Raw genomic sequence first — 22035 nt, 5'->3', positions numbered from 1 at the left:
CAACCTTGATTCTTGTGTTCAAGTCCTGAAGTGGTTTTAAAGTTCAAATGGATTTAAATATTCTCCTCACAAGTGCCAACACAAAAAATGTAAAACAAAGCACAGTTCTTGGAGTGCTTCCTAACCCATCAGACCAAATTTGTAACACAAGAAGGCAGAAGAGCAACAGCAGTCAGTGTGGCCTAAGTGTATGGAGGTCAGTGACCTTTGTTCCAAATATCCAACATGTCTGTAAAGCCCCTCCCTTGGCCACAACACTTCCTACGTAAAGCCTGTTTATGGAGGACATTATTCTCAATAAAAATGTGACCAGCAGGATGTTCTGGGAACAGACAATGGGTTCTTACAGGAGGGTTTGTCAATCATAAAGGTACAGACGGAGGGAGTTACACTGCTGGTTGTTAGGGTATTAAACACAGAACATTGGGGTAAATTCCATACTGCTGCATTCAATAATTCCAATTGAAAATTAAACACTTTTTCGAAAGCAATTATCAGCCTTAACAGAATAAAGGAAATAATTAAACTCTGCATAGTTTGAATAGAATTTAAATACTGCAGACAAAGAATCCATAATATCTACATTTATACTGTTATTATGTTGAAACGTATGGAGTACTCCACTCACAATATTGATTTGATTTGATTTTTGATTTAGAGATACAGCACTGGAACAGGCCCTTCGGCCCACCGAGTCTGTGCCGACCATTAACCACCCATTTATACTAATCCTACACTAATCCCATATTCCTACCACATCCTCACCTGTCAGAGCTGGCGGGTAGTCATAAAAACGGGGCTAAAATGTGGCGAGTCAAAGAGACTTAGTAGTTGGCAGGAAAAAGACAGAGGCGCAAGGGGAGAGCCAACTGTGCAACAGCCCCGACAAACAAATTTCTCTGCAGCACCTGTGGAAGAGCCTGTCACTCTAGAATTAGCCTTTATAGCCACTCCAGGCGCTGCTTCACAAACCACTGACCACCTCCAGGCGCGTATCCATTGTCTCTCGAGATAAGGAGGCCAAAGAAGAAGACACTAATCCCATATTCCTACCACATCCCCACCTGTCCCTATATTTCCCTACCACCTACCTATACTAGGGGCACTTTATAATGGCCAATTAACCTATCAACCTGCAAGTCTTTGGCATGTGGGAGGAAACCAGAGCACCTGGAGGAAACCCACGCAGACACAGGGAGAACTTGCAAACTCCACACAGGCAGTACCCAGAATTGAACCCGGATCGCTGGAGCTGTGAGGCTGCGGTGCTAACCACTGCACCACTGTGCCGCCCACTTTGAAAGCGGAAAGATTTGTGTAGGATCAAGTGTTTATAATAAAACCTTTTTTTCCAAGCTGTATAAAATCTATTTTAAGTTGCATGTTATTAAATGAAGCACTGTATGAACTAGTAGTCACCAGCTGTCAGTCAATCACAGTGATCCCAACGGAACTGTATTCACAAACAGACTAAACTCAGCACTTCGACAAGTTGGAGATCAGACCAGCCTAGGGTTCAACAGTTCTGTGGGTACAGGGTATTTAATCTTTTAGACTGTCTCTTTATTGTAATTACTGGGTCAGAACTATTTCACTTTCAGCAAACATTAGAAATTGTTTTCATGCACAAATGGACCAATTAAATTTGGATTCCCTGCAGTCTTATAGACCGGTGAGCCTGACGTCAGTGGTAGGGAAGCTGCTGGAGAAGATACTGAGGGATAGGATCTATTCCCATTTGGAAGAAAATGGGCTCATCAGTGATAGGCAACATGGTTTTGTGCAGGGAAGGTCATGTCTTACCAACTTAATAGAATTCTTTGAGGAAGTGACAAAGTTGATTGATGAGGGAAGGGCTGTCGATGTCATATACATGGACTTCAGTAAGGCGTTTGATAAGGTTCCCCATGGCAGGCTGATGGAGAAAGTGAAGGCGCTTGGGGTCCAAGGTGTACTAGCTAGATGGATAAAGAACTGGCTGGGCAACAGGAGACAGAGAGTAGCAGTAGAGGGGAGTTTCTCAAAATGGAGACGTGTGACCAGTGGTGTTCCACAGGGATCCGTGCTGGGACCACTGTTGTTTGTGATATACATTAATTATTTGGAGGAAAGTATAGGTGGACTGATTAGCAGGTTTGCAGACGACACTAAGATTGGTGGAGTAGCAGATAGTGAAGGGGACTGTCAGAGAATACAGCAGAATATAGATATATTAGAGAGTTGGGCAGAGAAATGGCAGATGGAGTTCAATCAGGGCAAATGCGAGGTGATGCATTTTGGAAGATCCAATTCAAGAGTGAACTATACAGTAAATGGAAAAGTCCTGGGGAAAATTGATGTCCAGAGAGATTTGGGTGTTCAGGTCCACTGTTCCCTGAAGGTGGCAACGCAGGTAAATAGAGTGGTCAAGAAGGCATACGGCATGCTTTCCTTCATCGGACGGGGCATTGAGTACAAGAGTTGGCAGGTCATGTTACAGTTGTATAGGACTTTGGTTCGGCCACATTTGGAATACTGCGTACAGTTCTGGTCGCCACATTATCAAAAGGATGTGGATGCTTTGGAGAGGGTGCAGAGGAGGTTCACCAGGATGTTGCCTGGTATGGAGGGCGCTAGCTATGAAGAGAGGTTGAGTAGATTAGGATTATTTTCATTAGAAAGACGGAGGTTGAGGGGGGACCTGATAGAGGTGTACAAAATCATGAGAGGTATAGACAGGGTGGACAGCAAGAGGCTTTTTCCCAGAGTAGGGGTTTCAATTACTTGAGGACACGAGTTCAAAGTGAAAGGGGAAATGTTTAGGGGGGATATGCATGGAAAGTTCTTTACGCAGAGGGTGGTGGGCACCTGGAACGCGTTGCCAGCGGATGTGGTAGACGCGGGCACGATGGAGTCTTTTAAGATGTATCTAGACAGATACATGAATGGGCAGGAAGAAAAGAGATACAGAACCTAAGAAAATAGGCGACATGTTTAGAGAGAGGATCTGGATCGGCGCAGGCTTGGAGGGCCGAAGGGCCTGTTCCTGTGCTGTAATCATCTTTGTTCTTTGTCTTTTAATTACCTACAACTGATGACAATGCTGAATGTTCTCCACTGGCTTTTAACTTTTGGGCAGGAGAAAAGGGAAGTAAATCCTGAAAAAGACTACCTACATCAATAGCTTCCATCAGTACTAGAACTCAGATTAATGTTCTTGTTCATACTAAATCACAGAACCAGGCTATCAATGCCAGTCAAAGTTTTCATCCAATTTGTTATTATGCAAGCCTTGCTGAGTAAGTTGGGTTAATAATTTGAAATCCAAGTGCAGAACAAGCTAGGTTTGTCCTTGAACAAGGCTACAATGCTGTATCCCTCTTTTTAAAATAACTGTGTGATTGTTGTCAGCTGCTTTAAGCTGGCATTTAAGAAGAATGATCCAGTTTATGAACACTGCAAATGCAGAATACATTTTAATAACATGCAACATTTGTCACCTGGCATTCAGGCCCCACCAGTAGACAGAGATAAATTAACACCATCAGTTGTGAAACACCACACCTCATTCATCAAGTATGTAGCTCAGTTACAGGACTTAAACAGATTCATGAGCTCACCGCCCCCATTCAGAATGCAAGTTTCCTATCACCTGCCAACAGGGTAACAGTTCCAACATAAAAAAAATGTTAACACATGACTCATAGTCACAAAGGCGGTTCACAATAACACCAAAACACCGATTAGAATTCATTACTTTCAAGAGAAAGTCCCATAAATAATGTTGCCACAGCAGTACAACAGGCTAAGTGTATTACACAGCTGGCCAGGACACTTAGTTCCAGCCAGCTGTAAGCAATCCTGCATTACAGTTTTACCAAGTGACCATTTCCTCTCCCTATTTCATGCTCAGAATCACGCATCTGCTTCAGGAGATTTCTGCACAAGACTATCGCAGTAAAGTCCCCAGTTCAGGTTAGCAATTGGCAAGGCCAAAGCCAGTGTCTTCAGCACCCATCACAAACTCCATTCCGTCACCACTGGTTTCATTCCCTTCCCTGGCCACCGTCTCAAGCTGCACTAAACTATTTGCATTCTCAGTGCCCTAATAGACCCTCAGATGAGTTTCCGACCCCCTATCCTCTCTATGCCGAAGACCTATGTAAATCATCTAGTCACTTTTTTACGCACTGAGTGGTTAGGATCAGGAATGCACTGCCTGAGTGGCAGATTCAATTGAGGCTTTCAAAAGGGAATTGGACAATTAGAGTCGGAGATTCATAATGGTACAGAAGGAGGCCATTAGGCCCATTGAGTCCATGCCAGCAATTATCTGAAGAGAAGAAAATTACAGGGCGACAAGGAAAAAGGTGGGTAAGTGGGACTAGCTCTTAGAGAGCCGGCATGGACACGATGGGCCAAATGGCTTCTTTCTGTGCTGTAACCATTTTATGATTTTTGATTCACCCCTGCCTCTTTGACCACATGCTGCTGATATCCTTATCCAGGTTTTTAACATCTTCAGAGTAGACTATTCCAATGCTCTCTGGCTCATCCTCCACAAACATTTTGCTCATCTAGATTTCTGCTATTCATATCAAGCCCCCATATCCTCACTGTCCTACATTAGCTCCTGAAACCCCACGCTTCCCACTTAAAATTCTCAATCTCATGTTTAAATCATTTCTCGGATCGATTCTATCTCTGTAAACTCCTCCAACCCTCAAACCCCTATAAACATTCCATTCCTCTGACTCTGGACTCTTGTGCACCACTACCTCCCTGTACCTCAGAATTGGTGGCCATGCCTCCACTCATCCAGGACCTACACTTGGGAATTCTCTCCCTAAATCTCTCCATCTCCCCAGAAAATTTGGGACAGGGTTACAGAGATAAAAAGAGATTTAAACATGGAGATGAAAATGTTAAATTTTAGGCATTAGTGGATTCAGAGCCGACGTAGATCAACAAGCTCAGGGCTTCTTGTGTAATAAGATAAATGCAGCAGAGATATGCATAAGCTGAAATTTATGGAAAGTCGAGGATGAGAGGCAGGCCAGGAGAATATTGGAAAAGTCCAAGGGTCACAGGGAACAGCAATAGAGGTTACGTTACCGGACTCATAAACCAGGGGCCTGAACTAATGATCCGAAGACGTAAGGAAAAAATTAATTTCTATTGCACTTTTCACAACCACAAGACATCTCAAAGCGCTTTAGCAGAGAGCAGGTTATACTAGACCTGGTATTGTGCAACAAGATAGGATTAATTGATGATTTCATAATGAAGGCACTCCTAGGTAGCAGCAATCATAATATGACTGAATTTTACATTTATTTTGAGGGAGAGCAGAATGGGTCCAAGACTAGTTTTTTTAAACTTCAATAAGGGCAATTATGAGGGCATGAAGGCAGAGCTGGCTAAATTAAACTGGCAAATTAGGTTAAGGACCAGGTGAATATCGATGCAGTGGCAGACATTTAAGGGGATATTTCAGAATGTACAGAATAGATACACTCCAACGAGAAAGAAAAATTCCAAGGAGAGGACCAACCATCTGTGGTTAACTAAAAAAGTTAAAAATAGTATCAAACTTAAAGAAAAAGCATATAACTGCGCAAAGATGGGTGGCACATCAGACAATTGGACAGAATGTAAAGAACAGCAAAGAACGATTAAAAGAATAAGGAGGGAAAAATTAAAGTACGAAAGCTAGCTACAAATATAAAAACAGATAACAAGACTTTCTATCGATATTTAAAAAAATAAAAGTTAAAGTGAACGTTGGTCCGATAGAAAGTGAGTCTGGGGAATTAATAAGGGAAAATAAGGAGATGGCAGATAAATTGAACAGGTATTTTGCAACAGTCTTCACTAATGAGGAGATGAGCAACATCCCAGAAATAGCTGTAAACCAGGAAATGGAAGGGAGGGAGGAACGCAAGAAAATTACAATCACCAGAGAAGTGGTACTGAGCAAACTGTTGGAGCTGTGGACTGACAAGTCCCCGGGTCCTGATGGAGTTCATCCTAGGGTCCTAAAAGAAGTGGCTAGTGAGATAGTTGATGCGTTGGTTTTAATTTTCCAAAATTTCCGAGATGCGGGGGAAGGCTCCATTAGGTTGGAAAATAGCAAGTGTAACTCCTTTATTCAAAAAGTGAGGGAGACTTAAAGCAGGAAATTGCAGGCCAGTTAGCTTAACATTTGCCTTAGGGAAAATGTTTGAAGCTATTATTGAAGATGTTAAAGCAGGGCACTTAGAAAAATTCAAGGTAATTAGGCAGTCAACATGGTTTTGTGAAAGGGAAATCATTAATCAATTCATTGAAGTTCTTGGAAGAAATAACTGCTGTGGATCAAGGGAAACTGGTGGATGTATTGTACTTACATTTCCAGAAGGTATTTGACAAGGTGCCACATCAAAGGTTACTGCAGAAAATAAAAGCACATGGTGTAGGGGGTAACATATTGACATGGATAGAAGACTGGCTGGCTAACGGGAAACAGAGAGCAGGCATAAATGGGTCATTTTTTGTTTGGCAAGATGTAACGAGTGATGTGCCGCAGGAATCAATGCAGGGGCCTCAGCTTTTTACCATTTATATAAATAATTAGATTAGATTAGAGATACAGCACTGAAACAGGCCCTTCGGCCCACCGAGTCTGTGCCGAACATCAACCACCCATTTATACTAATCCTACACTAATCCCATATTCCTACCAAACATCCCCACCTGTCCCTATATTTCCCTACCACCTACCTATACTAGTGACAATTTATAATGGCCAATTTACCTATCAACCTGCAAGTCTTTTGGCTTGTGGGAGGAAACCGGAGCACCCGGAGAAAACCCACGCAGACACAGGGAGAACTTGCAAACTCCACACAGGCAGTACCCGGAATCGAACCCAGGTCCCTGGAGCTGTGAGGCTGCGGTGCTAACCACTGCGCCACTGTGCCGCCCATCCAAATGACTTGGATGAAGGGACCAAAGGTATGATTGCTAAATTTGCTGATGACACAAAGATAGGTAGGAAAGTAAGTTGTGAAGAGGACATAAGGAGGCCACAAAGGATATAGATAGGTTAAGTGAGTGGGCAAAGATCTGGCAAATGGAATATAATGTGAAAAGATGTGAAATTGTCCATTTGGCAGGAAGAATAAAAAAGCATCTTATCTAAATGGTGAGAGATTGCAGAGCTCTGGGATGCAGAGGGATCGGGATGTCCTAGGGCATGAATCTCAAAAGGTTAGTATGCAGGTACAGCAAGTAATTAGAAAGCTAATAGAATGTTATCATTTATTGGGAGGGGAATTGAATACAAAAGTAGGGAGGTTATGCTTCAGTTATACAGGGCATTGTTGAGACAGCATCTGGAGTACTGTGTACAGTATAAGTCTCCGTATTTAAGGAAAGACGTAAATGCTTTGGAAGCAGTTCCAAGAAGGTTTACTAGACTAATACCTGGAATGGGCTGGTTGTCTTACAAGGAAAGGTTGGACAAGATAGGCTTGTATTCGCTGGAGTTTAGAAGAGTAAGAGGTGACTTGATTGAAACAGACAAGATCCTGGGGGGTCTTGACAAGGTGCAGGTGGAAATGATATTTCCTTGTGGGAGAATCTAGAACTAGGGGGTCACTATTTAAAAATAAGGGGTCGCCCATTTAAGGCACAGATGAGGAGATTTTTTCTCTGAGGGTCATGAGTCTTTGGAATTCTCTTCCTCAAAAGGCAGTGGAAGCAGTCTTTGAATATTTTTAAGGCACAGGTCGATAGATTCTTGATAAGCAAGGGGGTGAAAGGTTATCGGGGGTAGGTGGGAATGCAGAGTCGAGGTTACAATCAGATCAGCCATGATCTTGTTGAACGGCGGAGTAGGCTCGAGGGGCCGAATGGCCTACTCCTGCTCCTAATTCATACGTTCGGATGTGAAAGCCAATGAGGAACTTGTGAAGTGTAGTCACTGTTGTAATGCAGGAAATACTGCAGCTAATTTATACACAGCAAGCTCCCATGAACAGCAATGTGACAATGATCAGATAATCTGTTTTTTGTGATGTTGATTGAAGGATAAACATTGGCCAGGACACCAGGGCTAACTCCGCTGCTTTTCTTCAAAATAGTGCCATGGGATCTGTTATATCCAGCTGAGACAACAGATGGGGCCTCGGTTTGATGTCTCATCCACAAGACGGCAACTCCGACAGTGCAGCGCTCCCTCAATACTGCGCTGCCCTGTTAGCCTTGATTTTTGTGTTCAAGTCGGGCGGCACAGTGGCGCAGTGGTTAGCACTACAGCCTCACAGCTCCAGGGACCCGGGTTCGATTCTAGGTACTGCCTGTGTGGAGTTTGCAAGTTCTCCCTGTGTCTGCGTGGGTTTCCTCCGGAGAATGGTTAGAATGTGGAAAGTGCTACCACATGGAACTGAAGTGAATAGCACTGATCTATTTAAGGGGAAGCTAAATAAACATGATGCAGAAAGGAATAGAAGGATAAGCTGATGGGGTTAGATGAAGAAAGGTGGGAGGAGGCGCGCATGGAGCTTAAACACTAGTATGGACCTGTTTGGACTGAATAGTCTGATTCTGTGCTGTACATAATACATAAAACTAATAATGCTAGAAGATGTTCTCTAATTTAGACACACATTATATGTGTGTATACATTTTATATATATTATGAAAGTGCTTCCATTTTTTAAGGACTCGTGTTTTAGAATAGAAGCGATTCCATGGATGTGTTTTTTTTTAAAAAGGTCACTGAAAGGACACCAGATTTGTTTTTAAAACAATTACTGGAAGAGTCCAGAATTACTAAATAATCAGTAGCCTTGTTGGCTATTGGAAATATTTACAGAGAAGTCACTTGTCTCAAGTTTTGGTGGTCAGGATATTTTGACTTTTTGTTTGGGCTGTGGACTGTTTTGAGCCAGTTGGAGGTCAGCCTGCTAAAAGAGAAGACCAACTCATCTTTTCTCCACATCTTTGAGAAGCACGGCAAAATCCAATGTGTGGGAACTAAAACCCCTGATGCCACATTTCTCCTGGAAAGCTTGCCAGAGAACACATGGTGGAGGCAAGTTCAACTGAGGCATTCAAAAGGGAATTGGCCAGGTATATGAAAAGGAAGAATGTGCAGGGTTATGGGGAGAAGGCAGGGGAATGGAACTGAGGGAGTTGCTCTTTCGGAGAGCCGGTGCGGACACGATGGGCCGAATGGTCACCTTCTGCGCTGTAACGATTCTGTGATGTTGTGACCTATGGAGAAGTGAAACTGGAGAAAAACAGTGCACACCCACATGGATTTTGAGCAGCAGACATTGAAGGTGTAAGGAAGAGCATTCCAGGGATTGCTAAAATGATACAATCCACAAAGGCAGGAGTGGTTAAGCCAGTTAGTCACATGACTGATCTGCTGGCCAACTTGGAGTTGAATTGTGCCACACAGAAAGGGACAGATGACTAGAGTTTGCAACTCAAGCTGGAACAAGAAAGCCTCTCTCCTGGCTGTCTCTCTCGCTTTCTCCCAAGCCACCGGACCCACAGAAGACACGCAAACCTCAAGAGAGAAAAGACTCCGATATCGAAACAAGTTGAAGCATGCACTGGGCCCCAACGAATTGCAGGACTTACTGGCAACCAAAGACTCCACATTGAACTTAAAGGACTGAGGCATAGATAGGGTAGCTAGCCAGAGTCTGTTTCCCATGGTAGGGGTGACCAAAACTAGAGGGCATGGATTTAAAGTGAGAGGGAAGAGGTTTAAAGGGGATCAAAGGGGTAAATTTTTCACACAAAGGATAGTAGGTATCTGGATGTTTCTATGCTGTACAACTCTATGACTCTTCCCACCCCGGTCAGAAGACACAGGCATACTCAACAGCTTCAGAACAGTACACTGACAACTTTGAAGAATAGGAATCTGCACCATCTTGATTCAAAACTCATTGCTTCTCAATGATCCCAAAAGCTTGGTGTGTTAGGAGATAGGAAGAAGAGAAGAGGCCATTGGACACAAATGCTACTTCAAACTTCAAAAACTGTTCATTTCTCTATTTTAAAGACTTCTTGTTCTATGAGATTTAGCCACGAATATCATGCCTTACCTTCCCTTTTCAGCCATTTTACAAGATTCCCTTTTTCCATTGTTGGTGATAATGCAGGCATCAACACTTTGAAAGGAGCAACACCTACGTGAGACGGAAAAAAATTCATTAAACACTCATTGCTTTTTTGCAAAACACTCAGGTATATCAACCTACAAAACTCAGAAAAGCCACTAACAGCTTCAGCAACCCAAATAAACAAAGTCGAACTGAGAAACAGAACTAAATACAGACCTATGACCAAAGCAACTGAACAAATTAAATTCCTCTTTATTACATTGGACTTTTGGGAATTGTAAAGTGTTTCGGGATCACATTCAACAGCTCAGTTGTTTTTCTGTGAAATGTTGCTGTTCCTTTGCCCTATCCCAAAATCTCTCTCTCTCCACGGTTACGATCAGCTAAATCCTCCAAATAGATTTGAATTGAAAATTCGGGAAATGTGTCAGACAGAGAATATGAAGGGAGACATAGGTGAGGCATAATATCCAACCTCTCACTTTAAGCACAGATATTCAGCCTTTCCAACCCTAGGTCGTGCAGTTTGTGTTGGGCTTGGAAATCTGCTGCTTGTCACAATAGGTTCAGGAGTAGGACATTTTACATCTGATACCTGTTCTGTCATTCAATGACATCCCAGGCCTACAAAAGATGACTGACTGCATGAAAAGCGAACAGTTAGCAACTTTGCTAAACATTTTGGAACTTCAGTCCTTAATAATGAATGCCAGCATTTTTGCCACCTTACTTAGAACCTTCTCTATATTAATGTTTAGCTTAATCCTGTAGATTTGTCTTAAATCCATACTTTATTGCTCCTTACCTGTTTTTCTGAATACTGCTAAGTGCAGCAAGGCTTTTATTAAGAATCACAACTAACAAACTAATTGTAAATGTAATTCGTCATGGAGTCATTATGGCACAGAAAGAGGCCATTCGACCCATCAGGTCCATGCCAGCTCACTGCAGAGCAATACAGTCAGTCACATTCTGCCACACCATCCCTGTAACCCTGCAAGTTTATTTCCAAGTGCCCATCCAATTTCCTCTGAAATCATTCATCATTACCACTTCCACCATCCTCGTAAGCAGCGAGTTCCAGGTCATTACCACTCATTGCAAAAAGCCATATAAATACCGTGGCTACAAGAGCAGGTCAGAGGCTAGGAATCCTGCAGCGAGTAACTCACCTCCTGACTACCCAAAGCCTGTCCACCATCTACAAGGCAAAGGTCAGGAGTGTGATGGAATACTCTCCACTTGCCTGGATGGCAACACTCAAGAAGCTCGACACCATCCAGGACAAAGCAGCCCGCTTGATTGGCACCCCATCTACAGACATTCACTCCCTCCACCACCGACGCAGTGGCAGCAGTGTGTACCAACTACAAGATGCACTGCAGCAATGCACCAAGGCTCCTTAGACAGCACCTTCCAAACCCGCGACCTCCAGCAACTAGAAGGACAAGGGCAACAAATGCATGGGAACACCACCACCTGCAAGTTCCCCTCCAAGTCACACACCATCCTGACTTGGAACTATATCGCCGTTCCTTCACTGTCACTGGGTCAAAATCCTGGAACTCCCTTCCCAACAGTACTGTGGGTGTACCTACCCCACATGGACTGCAGCGGTTCAAGAAGGCAGCTCACCACCACCTTCTCAAGGGCAATTAGGGATCGGCAATAAATGCTGGCCTAGCCAGCGACGCCCACATTTTTATTTTTTTTTTATTTTAGAGATACAGCACTGAAACAGGCCCTTCGGCCCACCGAGTCTGTGCCGACCATCAACCACCCATTTATACTAATCCTACATTAATCCCATATTTCTACCACATCCCCACCTTCCCTCAATTCCCCGACCTATACTAGGGGCAATTTATAACGGCCAATTTACCTATCAACCTGCAAGTCTTTGGCGGTGGGAGGAAACCCACGCGGTCACAGGGAGAACTTGCAAACTCCGCACACACAGTACCCAGAATCGAACCCGGGTCACTGGAGCTGTGAGGCTGCAGTGCTAACCACTGCGCCACTGTGCTGCCCATGTATGAATGAAAAAAAAAGTTCTTCCGCACATTCCCCTTACAGTTCTTGCCCAAAACCTTAAATCTGTGTCCCTTAGTCTTTGTACTATCTGATAATGAGAACAGCTTTTCTTTATCTACCTTTCTAAACCCTTAATAATCTTCTACATCTCTAATTAAATCTCCTCTCAACCTCCTTTGCTCCAAGGACAACACCTCCAGCTTAACCAACCTAACCTTGTGCTACAATCATCCCTGGAACTATGCTGGTAAATCTCCTCTGCATCTTCGGAAGGACCCTCACATCCTTCCTAAGGTCTCGTGACCAGAACTGGACACAATACTCTAGTTGTGGCCTAACCAGAGCTTTGAAAAGGTTCAGCATAACCTCCCTGCTTTTGTACTAAACACAAATTTATGAAGCCCAAGATCCCATATGCTTTGCTAATTACCCTCATTAGGACCTGCCATCTTCAACAGTCTATGCACATGAACCTCAGGTCCCTCTGTCCCTGCACACTCTTTAGAATTGTGCCAATAAGTCTATATTGCCTCCCCCATCCCTTCTGCCAAAATGCACGACCTCATACTCCTTTATGTTAAACTCCATCTGCCATTTGTCTGTCCATTCTGTTTGCTTATCTATGTCCTGTTGTAGTCGATTTATATCATCCTCACTGTTTGCCATACCTCCAAGTTTGGTATCATTGGCAAATTTTGAAATATTACTGTTTCAATATCCAAATCGATTATAAAAAAAAGTGGTCTGAGCACTGACCCTTGGAGAACACTACTGCCTACCATTCTCCAGTCTGAAAAACAACCATTTACCACGACTCGCTGTTTTGTGTCCTTAAGCCAATTTTTTTATCCAAGCTGACACTGACCCTCCTATTCCAAGAATGTCAATTTTGTTAACAAACTTTTAATGTTGTACTTTGTGAATCACTTGCTTAAAATCCATACAGACAACATCTATCACATTCCCTTCATCAACCTTCTGTTCCTTCATCAAAAAATGTTATTAGATTAGTCAAGCACAATCTGCCTTTTACAAATCCATGCTGGCTCTCCTTAACGAATTCAAACCTTTCTAAGTGCCTGTTGACTTTTTCCCCCTGAATATTGTTTTTAAAACCCTTTCCACCACTGATGTTAAACTGACCAGCCTGTAGTTACTAGGAAAGTTCTCATACCCTTTCTTGAATAAGGATGTCACATTTGCCACTCTCCAATCCTCGGCACCTCCCTCTTATCTGGGGAAGATTGAAAGATTATGGCAAGCCCTTCCACTATCTCCACTCCCACTTCCCTTAGCAACCTGGAATGCAAGCCATCCAGACCAGGTGAATTATCCACTCTAAGCATAGCCAGTCTTTTTAGTACATCCTGCCTGTCAATTCTCACCCCATTCACTACCTCTACCATTTCAGCTTCTACCAATATTTTGTCAGCAGCCTTTTCCTTTGTAAACACCAGTATAAAGTACTCAATAAGTCTTCTATCCTTGCCCTGCACCTCTAAGTATATATCACCCTCTTTGTCCCTAATAGGAACCCCCACCCCTACCCTACCTCTTACTACCTGCTTACTATTTTACATGCTGGTAGAAGATTTTGGGGCTCCCTTTTATCTTAACTGCCATTCTATTCCCATATTCTCTTTTTGCCACTCAATTTCCTCTTCACCTCCCCTCTCAACTTACTGTATTTGGTCTGGTACTTGTTTAAATAATTCACCTAACATGAAAAAAAAAAAGAGGGTGTGTGCTGCATCATATTCTCTATCGCCTTCGTCATCCATGAAGCCCTGGCTTTGGTTCCCCTACCTTGTTGGAAAGTATTTAGACTATAAATGAAACCTCTCTTCCTTAAAGATCACCCATTGTTCCATTACAGCTTTTCCTGTCAGTCTTTGGCTCCATCTTGCCCTGGCTAGCACCCCTCTCATCCCACTGAAGTAGCCCTCTTCCAATTTCGACGTTCTACTTTAGACTGTTCTTTGCTCTTCGCCATTACTAATCCAAACCTTATGATACAATGATCATTCTTACCCAAGTGTTCCCTCATAGACACTTCATAATTGGACTGAGAACATATTGATCAAACAAGTTCTCCTGAATACATTTCAGAAATTCCTCTCCCTCCTTATCCTTTCCTCTGGCATTATCCCAATCAATATCTGGGTAATTCAAGTCCCCCAGTATCACCACTCTATAGTTCTTGCACATCTCAGTGAGTTCCCTGCAAATTTGCTCCTCTCTCTCTCTATTTGGAGCCCTATAGCATACCCCTAGTATCGTTATCATATCCTTTTTGCTTCTCAACTCTAAGCAAATGGATTCTGTCCTTGTTGCCTCAGGACATCTTCTCTTTCCAACACTACAATGTCTTCACGAATCACTACTGCCCCCCCAACCTCCCTTTTTTCCTTCCATATCTTTTCTGAACACTTAGTGTCCGTGAATATTAAGTGCCCAGTCCTCATCATTTTTAAGCCATGTTTTCGTTATTGCCACTACATTATATTCCCACACAGCTATTTGTCCTTATAGCTCACCAGCATTGCCAACACACTTTGTGCGTTTACATACATCCATTCTAAACCTATCTTTGTATTTCTTGTAGTCCTTGTCTGGAATGTTACACATATAAACATTGACTTTGATCATGAAGATACACCAACTAACAAGCCTTAAAGTGTTATATAATGAAATGCATAATGAAATTCCAGGCTGGATAGAATAAATTATTGTTTTGTACAAATAATCGTTCACTAGTTGAGTAATGACTGAATAATCACACACCTGATTAATTTTTTTTTTTAAACCAGGAATAAATCAATGGATTGACTTAAGTAAATAAATAAGTTTGTTCTGACTTTTCCCTCGCGACGGGTTTTCTTCCTTCTGTCACTTTGGGGTAACTTTCCCATCAGCTTCTGTTTCCAGTGGTCTAGCAGAGCTGCTAACAAGTCTACAGAATCTCCATATCCTGCTCAGCCCACCAGGTAATCCACAGAATTTAGCAACACATTAATTTTCCCATTTTGCTAATGCAAAATGCTGCTGGGTGTTGATTGAGAGTCATTTATAACATTGCTTGAACAAAATTCAGATCTATCTAAAATAGCTGTTTCTAGCAATGAGAACAACAGCTGTTGCAATGTTACATTAGTAACTGCCATCTGCGTGCATTAGTCAGCCGGCACAGTCCTGCAAAATCATAGAAACTGAATCGGATGAAACACAATGAAGAAATGAAGAATATTTTGCTTTTTCTCCATTATGGTTGACAGTGGATCTATCCCACAAAGGCAGACCTTGATTTGGAGTGTTGCTGGCCTGGTCTTTTTAATTATACGATTGAAAATGTTACAACCTCAGTGAGACCATTAACATTAAAAATAAGAGATAAGAACCCCCAGACAAATTTAAAGGATTACATTTTTAGGTTTCATGTTTTAAGACTTATAACTAAACTAAAAGAAATCCCATTAAATAGTATTTTGTAAGTAGCCGATATCCCAAATTACAAAGAAAGGCATTTTCTTTACTTATTAAAATACTTGAAAACTTCACACCACACGTAGACATTACACGGTCCTTTTTGATGGTGAAATCTTTGTGGTTAAAAGTCCCAAACACCTCCCAACTGCTCTCCCAAACTTTTTTCAAAGTCAATGTCCTCTTTGCTCATTTCTCTGAGCACTTTCAACATGGACGTCCATGCATAAGGCGATTCCTGGTCATCCTGTTGGGTTTTTACTTCTCTGTAAACTTCAACTTTCAAAACAAGTTCAAGTCTTCGAGAATACTGAGACAGCGAAAGATTGTGGAGAGCAGGCATTCCCTCACTTTCTCTTGAGGCTGCCACTCCTGCTTGCTTTCCTTTCCTGCCTTCAGAAAATCCATTCACTTTATCTGGAACCAAACGTCAATAGTTCATTGCCCTTTTCTAATATGCAAAGTCCAGAAGTCTGGTTTCACAGAGCCATCTGAGCCTTCCATTGTTTCCAGGCATTAACAGGTGCCTAGTACATTTGCATCCTCAGAATCTCAGACTCCTTGTTTACAATCCGAAAGTCTGGAAGAGTGAAATCCATTGTTCTTTAGGTGTTCTACACCTTTTTTTTCCAAAAATAAATTCTTTGATCTGTGTTCTCCATTGACCTGGTAGTCAAGATTTCTGTCTTGTCCTTAGCAGAGTGGATGTGGGCTCACCCGACTTCATAAACTCCATCTTCAACTTTTTAAAAATCACAACTTTTTTAAAGCATCGTCATGTTACAAAGTCCAGTGTTCACAATAAAAGTATTATGGAAGAGGAGGGTAAGTGGTGCAAAGGGTCAAGCACTGACTTTTCACATCTAAGACTAGAGTTCAAATGCAGGCTGATGGATGAAGGCCTCCTTTGTTAGCTGTAAGGGTCTGGCCATGTGAAATAAATTTGAACGCTCACAATCCAGTTTGTGGAAGGCCTGGATCCACACTACAAGACTTCACCTAATCCAGCACTGATTAACAGCCCTGCTCAAAGAGGCTGGAGGATGCCTGAGGTGGGAAGTGGAAAAGTTTGGGGACAAAAGGGTGCTCTTCGGAAGCTAGGGTAAGCAAAACTTTAGCCTGAATGTAACCCTGCTACAGCTGAGCTTGGAGTATTATATGTCAGAAGTACTCCATGTGCCAGCTCTAAGATTTCTCACTTGTGTGAGTACAAAATTCACAAAGATGTTTTTAAAAATCTAGAAGATAGAATTATTCTTAGAAATCTCAGAATTGCGAAATCCACCATCAGCCCATGGGTGTTAGCATCATTTACAGTGAACTGATACTTCACTATTCATGATAACTAACTGCAGTGAATCATTATTAATAGTTCACATCATCTAACAGATTCCTTCAGAAAACAAACACAACAATTGGGAGATAGACTTTTAGCATCACGTGTTTGGACGTAACTGGCTGGAACAGCCTGACATTGCTCCCACATTCAACACTTTCATGTCACTCAGAATGTAGTACAAGTGATCTACTCATACTGACCGAGAGCCAATTTAATTTCTCAAAGATCCTATTCTGGAACACGACACCTTGAGTAGATGAAAGCCCTTGTCCTAGAAGTTCTCTATTCCTATCTTCGATACTGTGGTTCAGCATGAGATAATAGAGTCATAGAGTCATAGAGTTATACAGCACAGAAACAGGCCCAACGCGCCTGCACCGACCATCAAGCACCCATACAATCTAATCCCATTTTCCAGCACTTGGCCCGTAGCCTTGTATGCTATGGCATTTCAAGTGATCATCTAAATACTTCTTAAATGTTGAGAGGGTTCCTGCCTGTGCCACCCCTCCAGGCAGTGTGTTCCAGATTCCAACCACCTCTGGGTGAAAGATTTTTTCCTCAAATCCCCTCTAAACCTCCTGCCCCTTACCTTAAATCTATGCCCCCTGGTTATTGACACCTCCACTAAGGGAAAAAGTTCCTTCCGATCTATCCTATCAATGCCCCTCTTAATTTTGTCTACCTCAATCAGGTCCCCTCTCAGCCTTCTCCTCGCCAAGGAAAAAAACCCGAGCCTATCCAGTCTCTCTTCATAACTGAAATGCTCCAGCCCAGGCAACATCCTGGTGAATCTCCTCTGCACCCTCTCCAGTGCAATCACATCCTTCCTATAATGTGGTGACCAGAACTGTAAACAGACTGTACAAGTGCCAGGCAATGACCATCTCCAACAAGAGAGAACCTAACCATCTCCCCTTCACATTCAATGGCATTACCATCGCTGAATCCCCCACAATCAACATCCTAGGGGCTACCATTGACCAGAAATTGAACTGGAGTAGCCATATAAATACCGTGGCTACAAGAGCAGGTCAGAGGCTAGGAATCCTGCGGCGAATAACTCACCTCCTGACCACCAAAGCCTGTCCACCATCTACAAGGCACAAGTCAGGTGTGTGATGAAATACTCTCCACTTGCCTGAATGGGTGCAGCTCCAACAACACTCAAGAAGCTCGACACCATCCAGAACAAAGCAGCCCGCTTGTTTGGCACCCCATCCACAAACATTCACTCCCTCCACCACCAACGCATAGTGGCAGCAGTGTGTACCATCTACAAGATGCATTCCACCAATGCACCAAGGCTCCTTAGACAGCACCTTCCAAATCCGCGACCTCTACCAACTAGAAGGACAAGGGCAGCAAATGCATGGGAACACCACCACCTGCAAGTTCCCCTCCAAGTCACACATCATCCAGACTTGGAACTATATCGCCATTCTTCCACTGTCGTTGGGTCAAAATCCTGGAACTCCCTTCCTAACAGCAATGTGGGTGTATCTACCCCACATGGACTGCAGCGGTTCAAGAAGGCAGCTCACCACCACCTTCTCAAGGGCAATTAGGGATGGGCAATAAATGCTGGCCTGGCCAGCGATGCCCACATCCCATGAATGAATAAAACAAAGACTCCAGCTGTGGCCTAACTAGCATTTTATACAGCTCCATCATAATCTTCCTGCTCCTATATTCTATGCCTCAGCTAATAAAGGCAAGTGTCCCATATGCCTTCCTAACCACCTTATCAACATGTGCTGCTGCCTTCAGTGATCTATGGACAAACAACCCAAGGTCCCTCTGACCCTCTGTACTCCCTACAGTCCTACCATCCATTGTATATTCCATTGCCTTGTTAGTCCTACCAAAGTGCATCACCTCACACTTTTCAGGATTAAGCTCCATCTGCCACTGTTCCACCCATCTTACCAGCCAGCCCATTTATATCGTCCTGTAATCTAAGGCTTTCCTCCACACTATTTACGACACCACCAATTTTCATGTTGTATGTGAACTTACTGATCATACCTCCTATATTCATGTCTAAATCATTAATGTACACTACAAACAGTAAGGGTCCCAGCACCAATCCCTGCGGTATCCCACTGGTCACAGGCCTCCATTCGCAAAAACAACCCTCGACCATCACCCTCTGTCTCCTGCCACTAAGCCAATTTTGGATCCAATTTGCCAAGTTACCCTGGATCCCATGGGCTCTTACCTTCTTGACCAATCTCCCTTGCGGGACCTTATCAAAAGCCTACTGAAGTCCATGTCGACCACATCAATTGCTTTTACCCTCATCTACACATCTCGTCACCTCCTTGAAAAATTCACTCAAATTTGTTAGACACGATCTCCCCCTGACAAAGCCATGCTGACTATCCCTGATTAATCCCTGCCTCTCCAAGTGGAGATTAATCCTGTCCCTCAGAATTTTTTCCAATAGTTTCCCAACCACTCATGTCAGACTCACTGGCCTGCTTATCTGGTTTATCCCTGCTACCTTTCTTAAATAATGGTACCACATTCGGTGACCTCCAATCCTCTGGTACCTCTCCTGTGGCCAGAGAGGACTTGAAAATTTGTGTCAGAGCCCCTGCTATCTCCTCCCTTGCCTCACATAACAGCCTGGGATACATCTCATCTTCACCTGGGGATTTATCCACCTTAAAGCCCGCTAATACAGCTAATACTTCCTCCTTTTCAATGCTAATTTGATGAAGTATATCACAATCTCCCTCCCTGATCACTACACCTACATCATCCCTCTCGATAGTGAACACAGATGAAAAGTAATCAAAGCCTTACCTATGTCCTCCAGCTCCACATACAGATTGCCTCTCTGATCCCAGTGGGCCCCACTTTTTCCCTGGTTATCCTCTTTCCCTTAACATACTTATAAAATGCCTTGGGATTTTTCTTTATCTTGTCTGCCAGTGATTTTTCGTGTCCCCTCTTCACTCTCTTAATTATTTTTTTTAAGTACCCCCTACACTTTCTATACTCCTCTAGTGCCTCCACTGTTTACAGCACTCTGAATCTGCCATAAGCCTCCTTTTTTTTCTTTATCCAATCCTCTATATCCCTTGACATCCAGGGCTCCCTAGATTTGTTGGTTCTACTCTTCACCTTTACGGTTGAATCAGTTGTCCATTCCAGCACAGAACCTGCACAATCATATGACCTACATTAGTGGGGTGGCGCAGTGGTTAGCGCCGCAGCCTCACAGCTCCAGGGACCCGGGTTCGATTCTGGGTACTGCCTGTGCGGAGTTTGCAAGTTCTCCCTGTGTCTGCGTGGGTTTCCTCCGGGTGCTCCGGTTTCCTCCCACATGCCAAAGACTTGCAGGTTGATAGGTTAATTGGCCATTATAAATTGCCCCTAGTATAGGTAGGTGGTAGGGAAATATATAGGGACAGGTGGGGATGTGGTAGGAATATGGGATTAGTGTAGGATTAGTATAAATGGGTGGTTGATGGTCGGCACAGACTCGGTGGGCCGAAGGGCCTGTTTCAGTGCTGTATCTCTAAACTAAACTAAACTAGTTCCTTCTAGAACAGCCTGAGCACACACTCTAGGCTGACTCTTCAGTGCAGTAGAGGGAGTGCTGTGCTTTCAGAAATGATGGCTGGAATTTTACACCCTCCCCTCACCCGAGGAGCAAGCTGGGAGCGGGGATGGGCATAAAATTGTGTGGGTGGGGGTGGGCGCTGTCATTCCTGTCGCTTACCCACACCGCTACCATTTTACCAGCAGCAGGGGAGATGACAAACAGCCCACCCACCCCAGGCCAATTGAGGCCCTTAAGTGGCCAATTAATTTCCACTTAAGAGCGTCCTCCCGCCGCCTCTGGTATATTACCAGCAGCGGATAGGCACTTTGCAACCTGGGTAGGCCACCCGGTTAAACCTGGCGACCGCCTTGCCGGCTGGGGAGGGTGCCCTCCTGATCGGGGCACTGTGTCGCATGGAGGGCCTCCCCCAACCCCAAGCGGCACAAGCTGCCCCTGTTGGAAAACCTCTCCACCGCCCTCTCAATCGACCCCGACCCCCCTTGCCGGGGCCCAGCCGATTGTCCCCAGCGAGGCCCAAAACGTTAATCATCTTTTTCGGGGCCAGCATCCATGCTGATCCTCTTGCTGGGTAAAATCCCAGCAGTAGCCACCGTTCCCGGCGGCCAGCTGGGACTGAAGAGCTGTTGGTCCTCTGATTGGTCAGCAGCTCTAGGGAGGCAGGACTTCCTGCCTCAGAGGGATGGAAGGCCCAACCAAGGCAATTAAGGGCCTAAAGCCACGTAAAATTGCAGCGCGTCTTCCAGGCCCGGTGAACGTGGGCTCGCCTCCAACTGTTTAGCTGGTGGGCGGGGCCTACGCCTCAACATAAAATTCCAGCCGATGTCTTTCAGTTGCGATATTAAGCTCGCAGATGGGCATAAAAGATCCCTTTTCGAAGAGGACAGGGGGAGGTCTTCCTCGTGTCCTGACAATACTTATCTCTCAACCAATATCACTAAAAAAAAAGCAGATTATCTGACTATTATCACACTGCTGTTTTGGGGACCTTGCTGTGTGCATGCCACATTTCCAACACTGCAACAGTGAGTACACCTCAAAAGCAGTTCATTAGTTGTAAAGCACTTTGGAACCTCCTAAGATTGTGAAAGGCGCTATGGAAATGCAAGTCTTGCTTTTTTTTTTACATTATTTACAAAGGAATGAGTGCAGCAATTTTGGTTTCTTGGTCAAGTCTCCCGTAAATGCAGGATATTGCACTGCCGGTTTATGTTCAAATTGCTTACAAGGTACCATTTCCATCATCTGCTGTGAAAAAATCTTTTTGCACTTGTGTGACAATATTGTTAATTAAATCCTACTTAGTTATTATTTGGGTCTCAAAACAGAATTGAGTAAATTACTCCAACCTGTCAATGTGTAAAAGAGGACGTGAGTCCAAACAGAAATTATCCATTACAATCATGGAGCTCAACAGGTCTGTACAAATAATATCAGAAACAATAAGACTGCCCAGTTATTATCACACAGCTCACAGGCGCACTGAGTCAAACTAACCT

The 22035-nt window shown here is 43.6% G+C and overlaps 1 protein-coding gene across 2 annotated transcripts in view; it reads right to left on the bottom strand.

The window, feature by feature from the left end:
• The window catches only part of pdhx (pyruvate dehydrogenase complex component X), a 257707-nt gene that overhangs the window by 216088 nt on the left and 19584 nt on the right, over positions 1-22035 (bottom strand). For both annotated transcript variants that reach the window (XM_068045918.1, XM_068045917.1), the window contains exon 2: positions 10089-10172. In XM_068045918.1, coding sequence (XP_067902019.1) covers positions 10089-10172 — 84 coding nt within the window. The remainder of the gene's footprint in view (positions 1-10088; positions 10173-22035) is intronic.

This window comes from Heterodontus francisci, chromosome 14 (assembly GCF_036365525.1).
Source record: "Heterodontus francisci isolate sHetFra1 chromosome 14, sHetFra1.hap1, whole genome shotgun sequence".
In the NCBI taxonomy this organism is placed as follows: domain Eukaryota; kingdom Metazoa; phylum Chordata; class Chondrichthyes; order Heterodontiformes; family Heterodontidae; genus Heterodontus; species Heterodontus francisci.
This window is presented reverse-complemented; position numbering and strand designations above follow the sequence as displayed.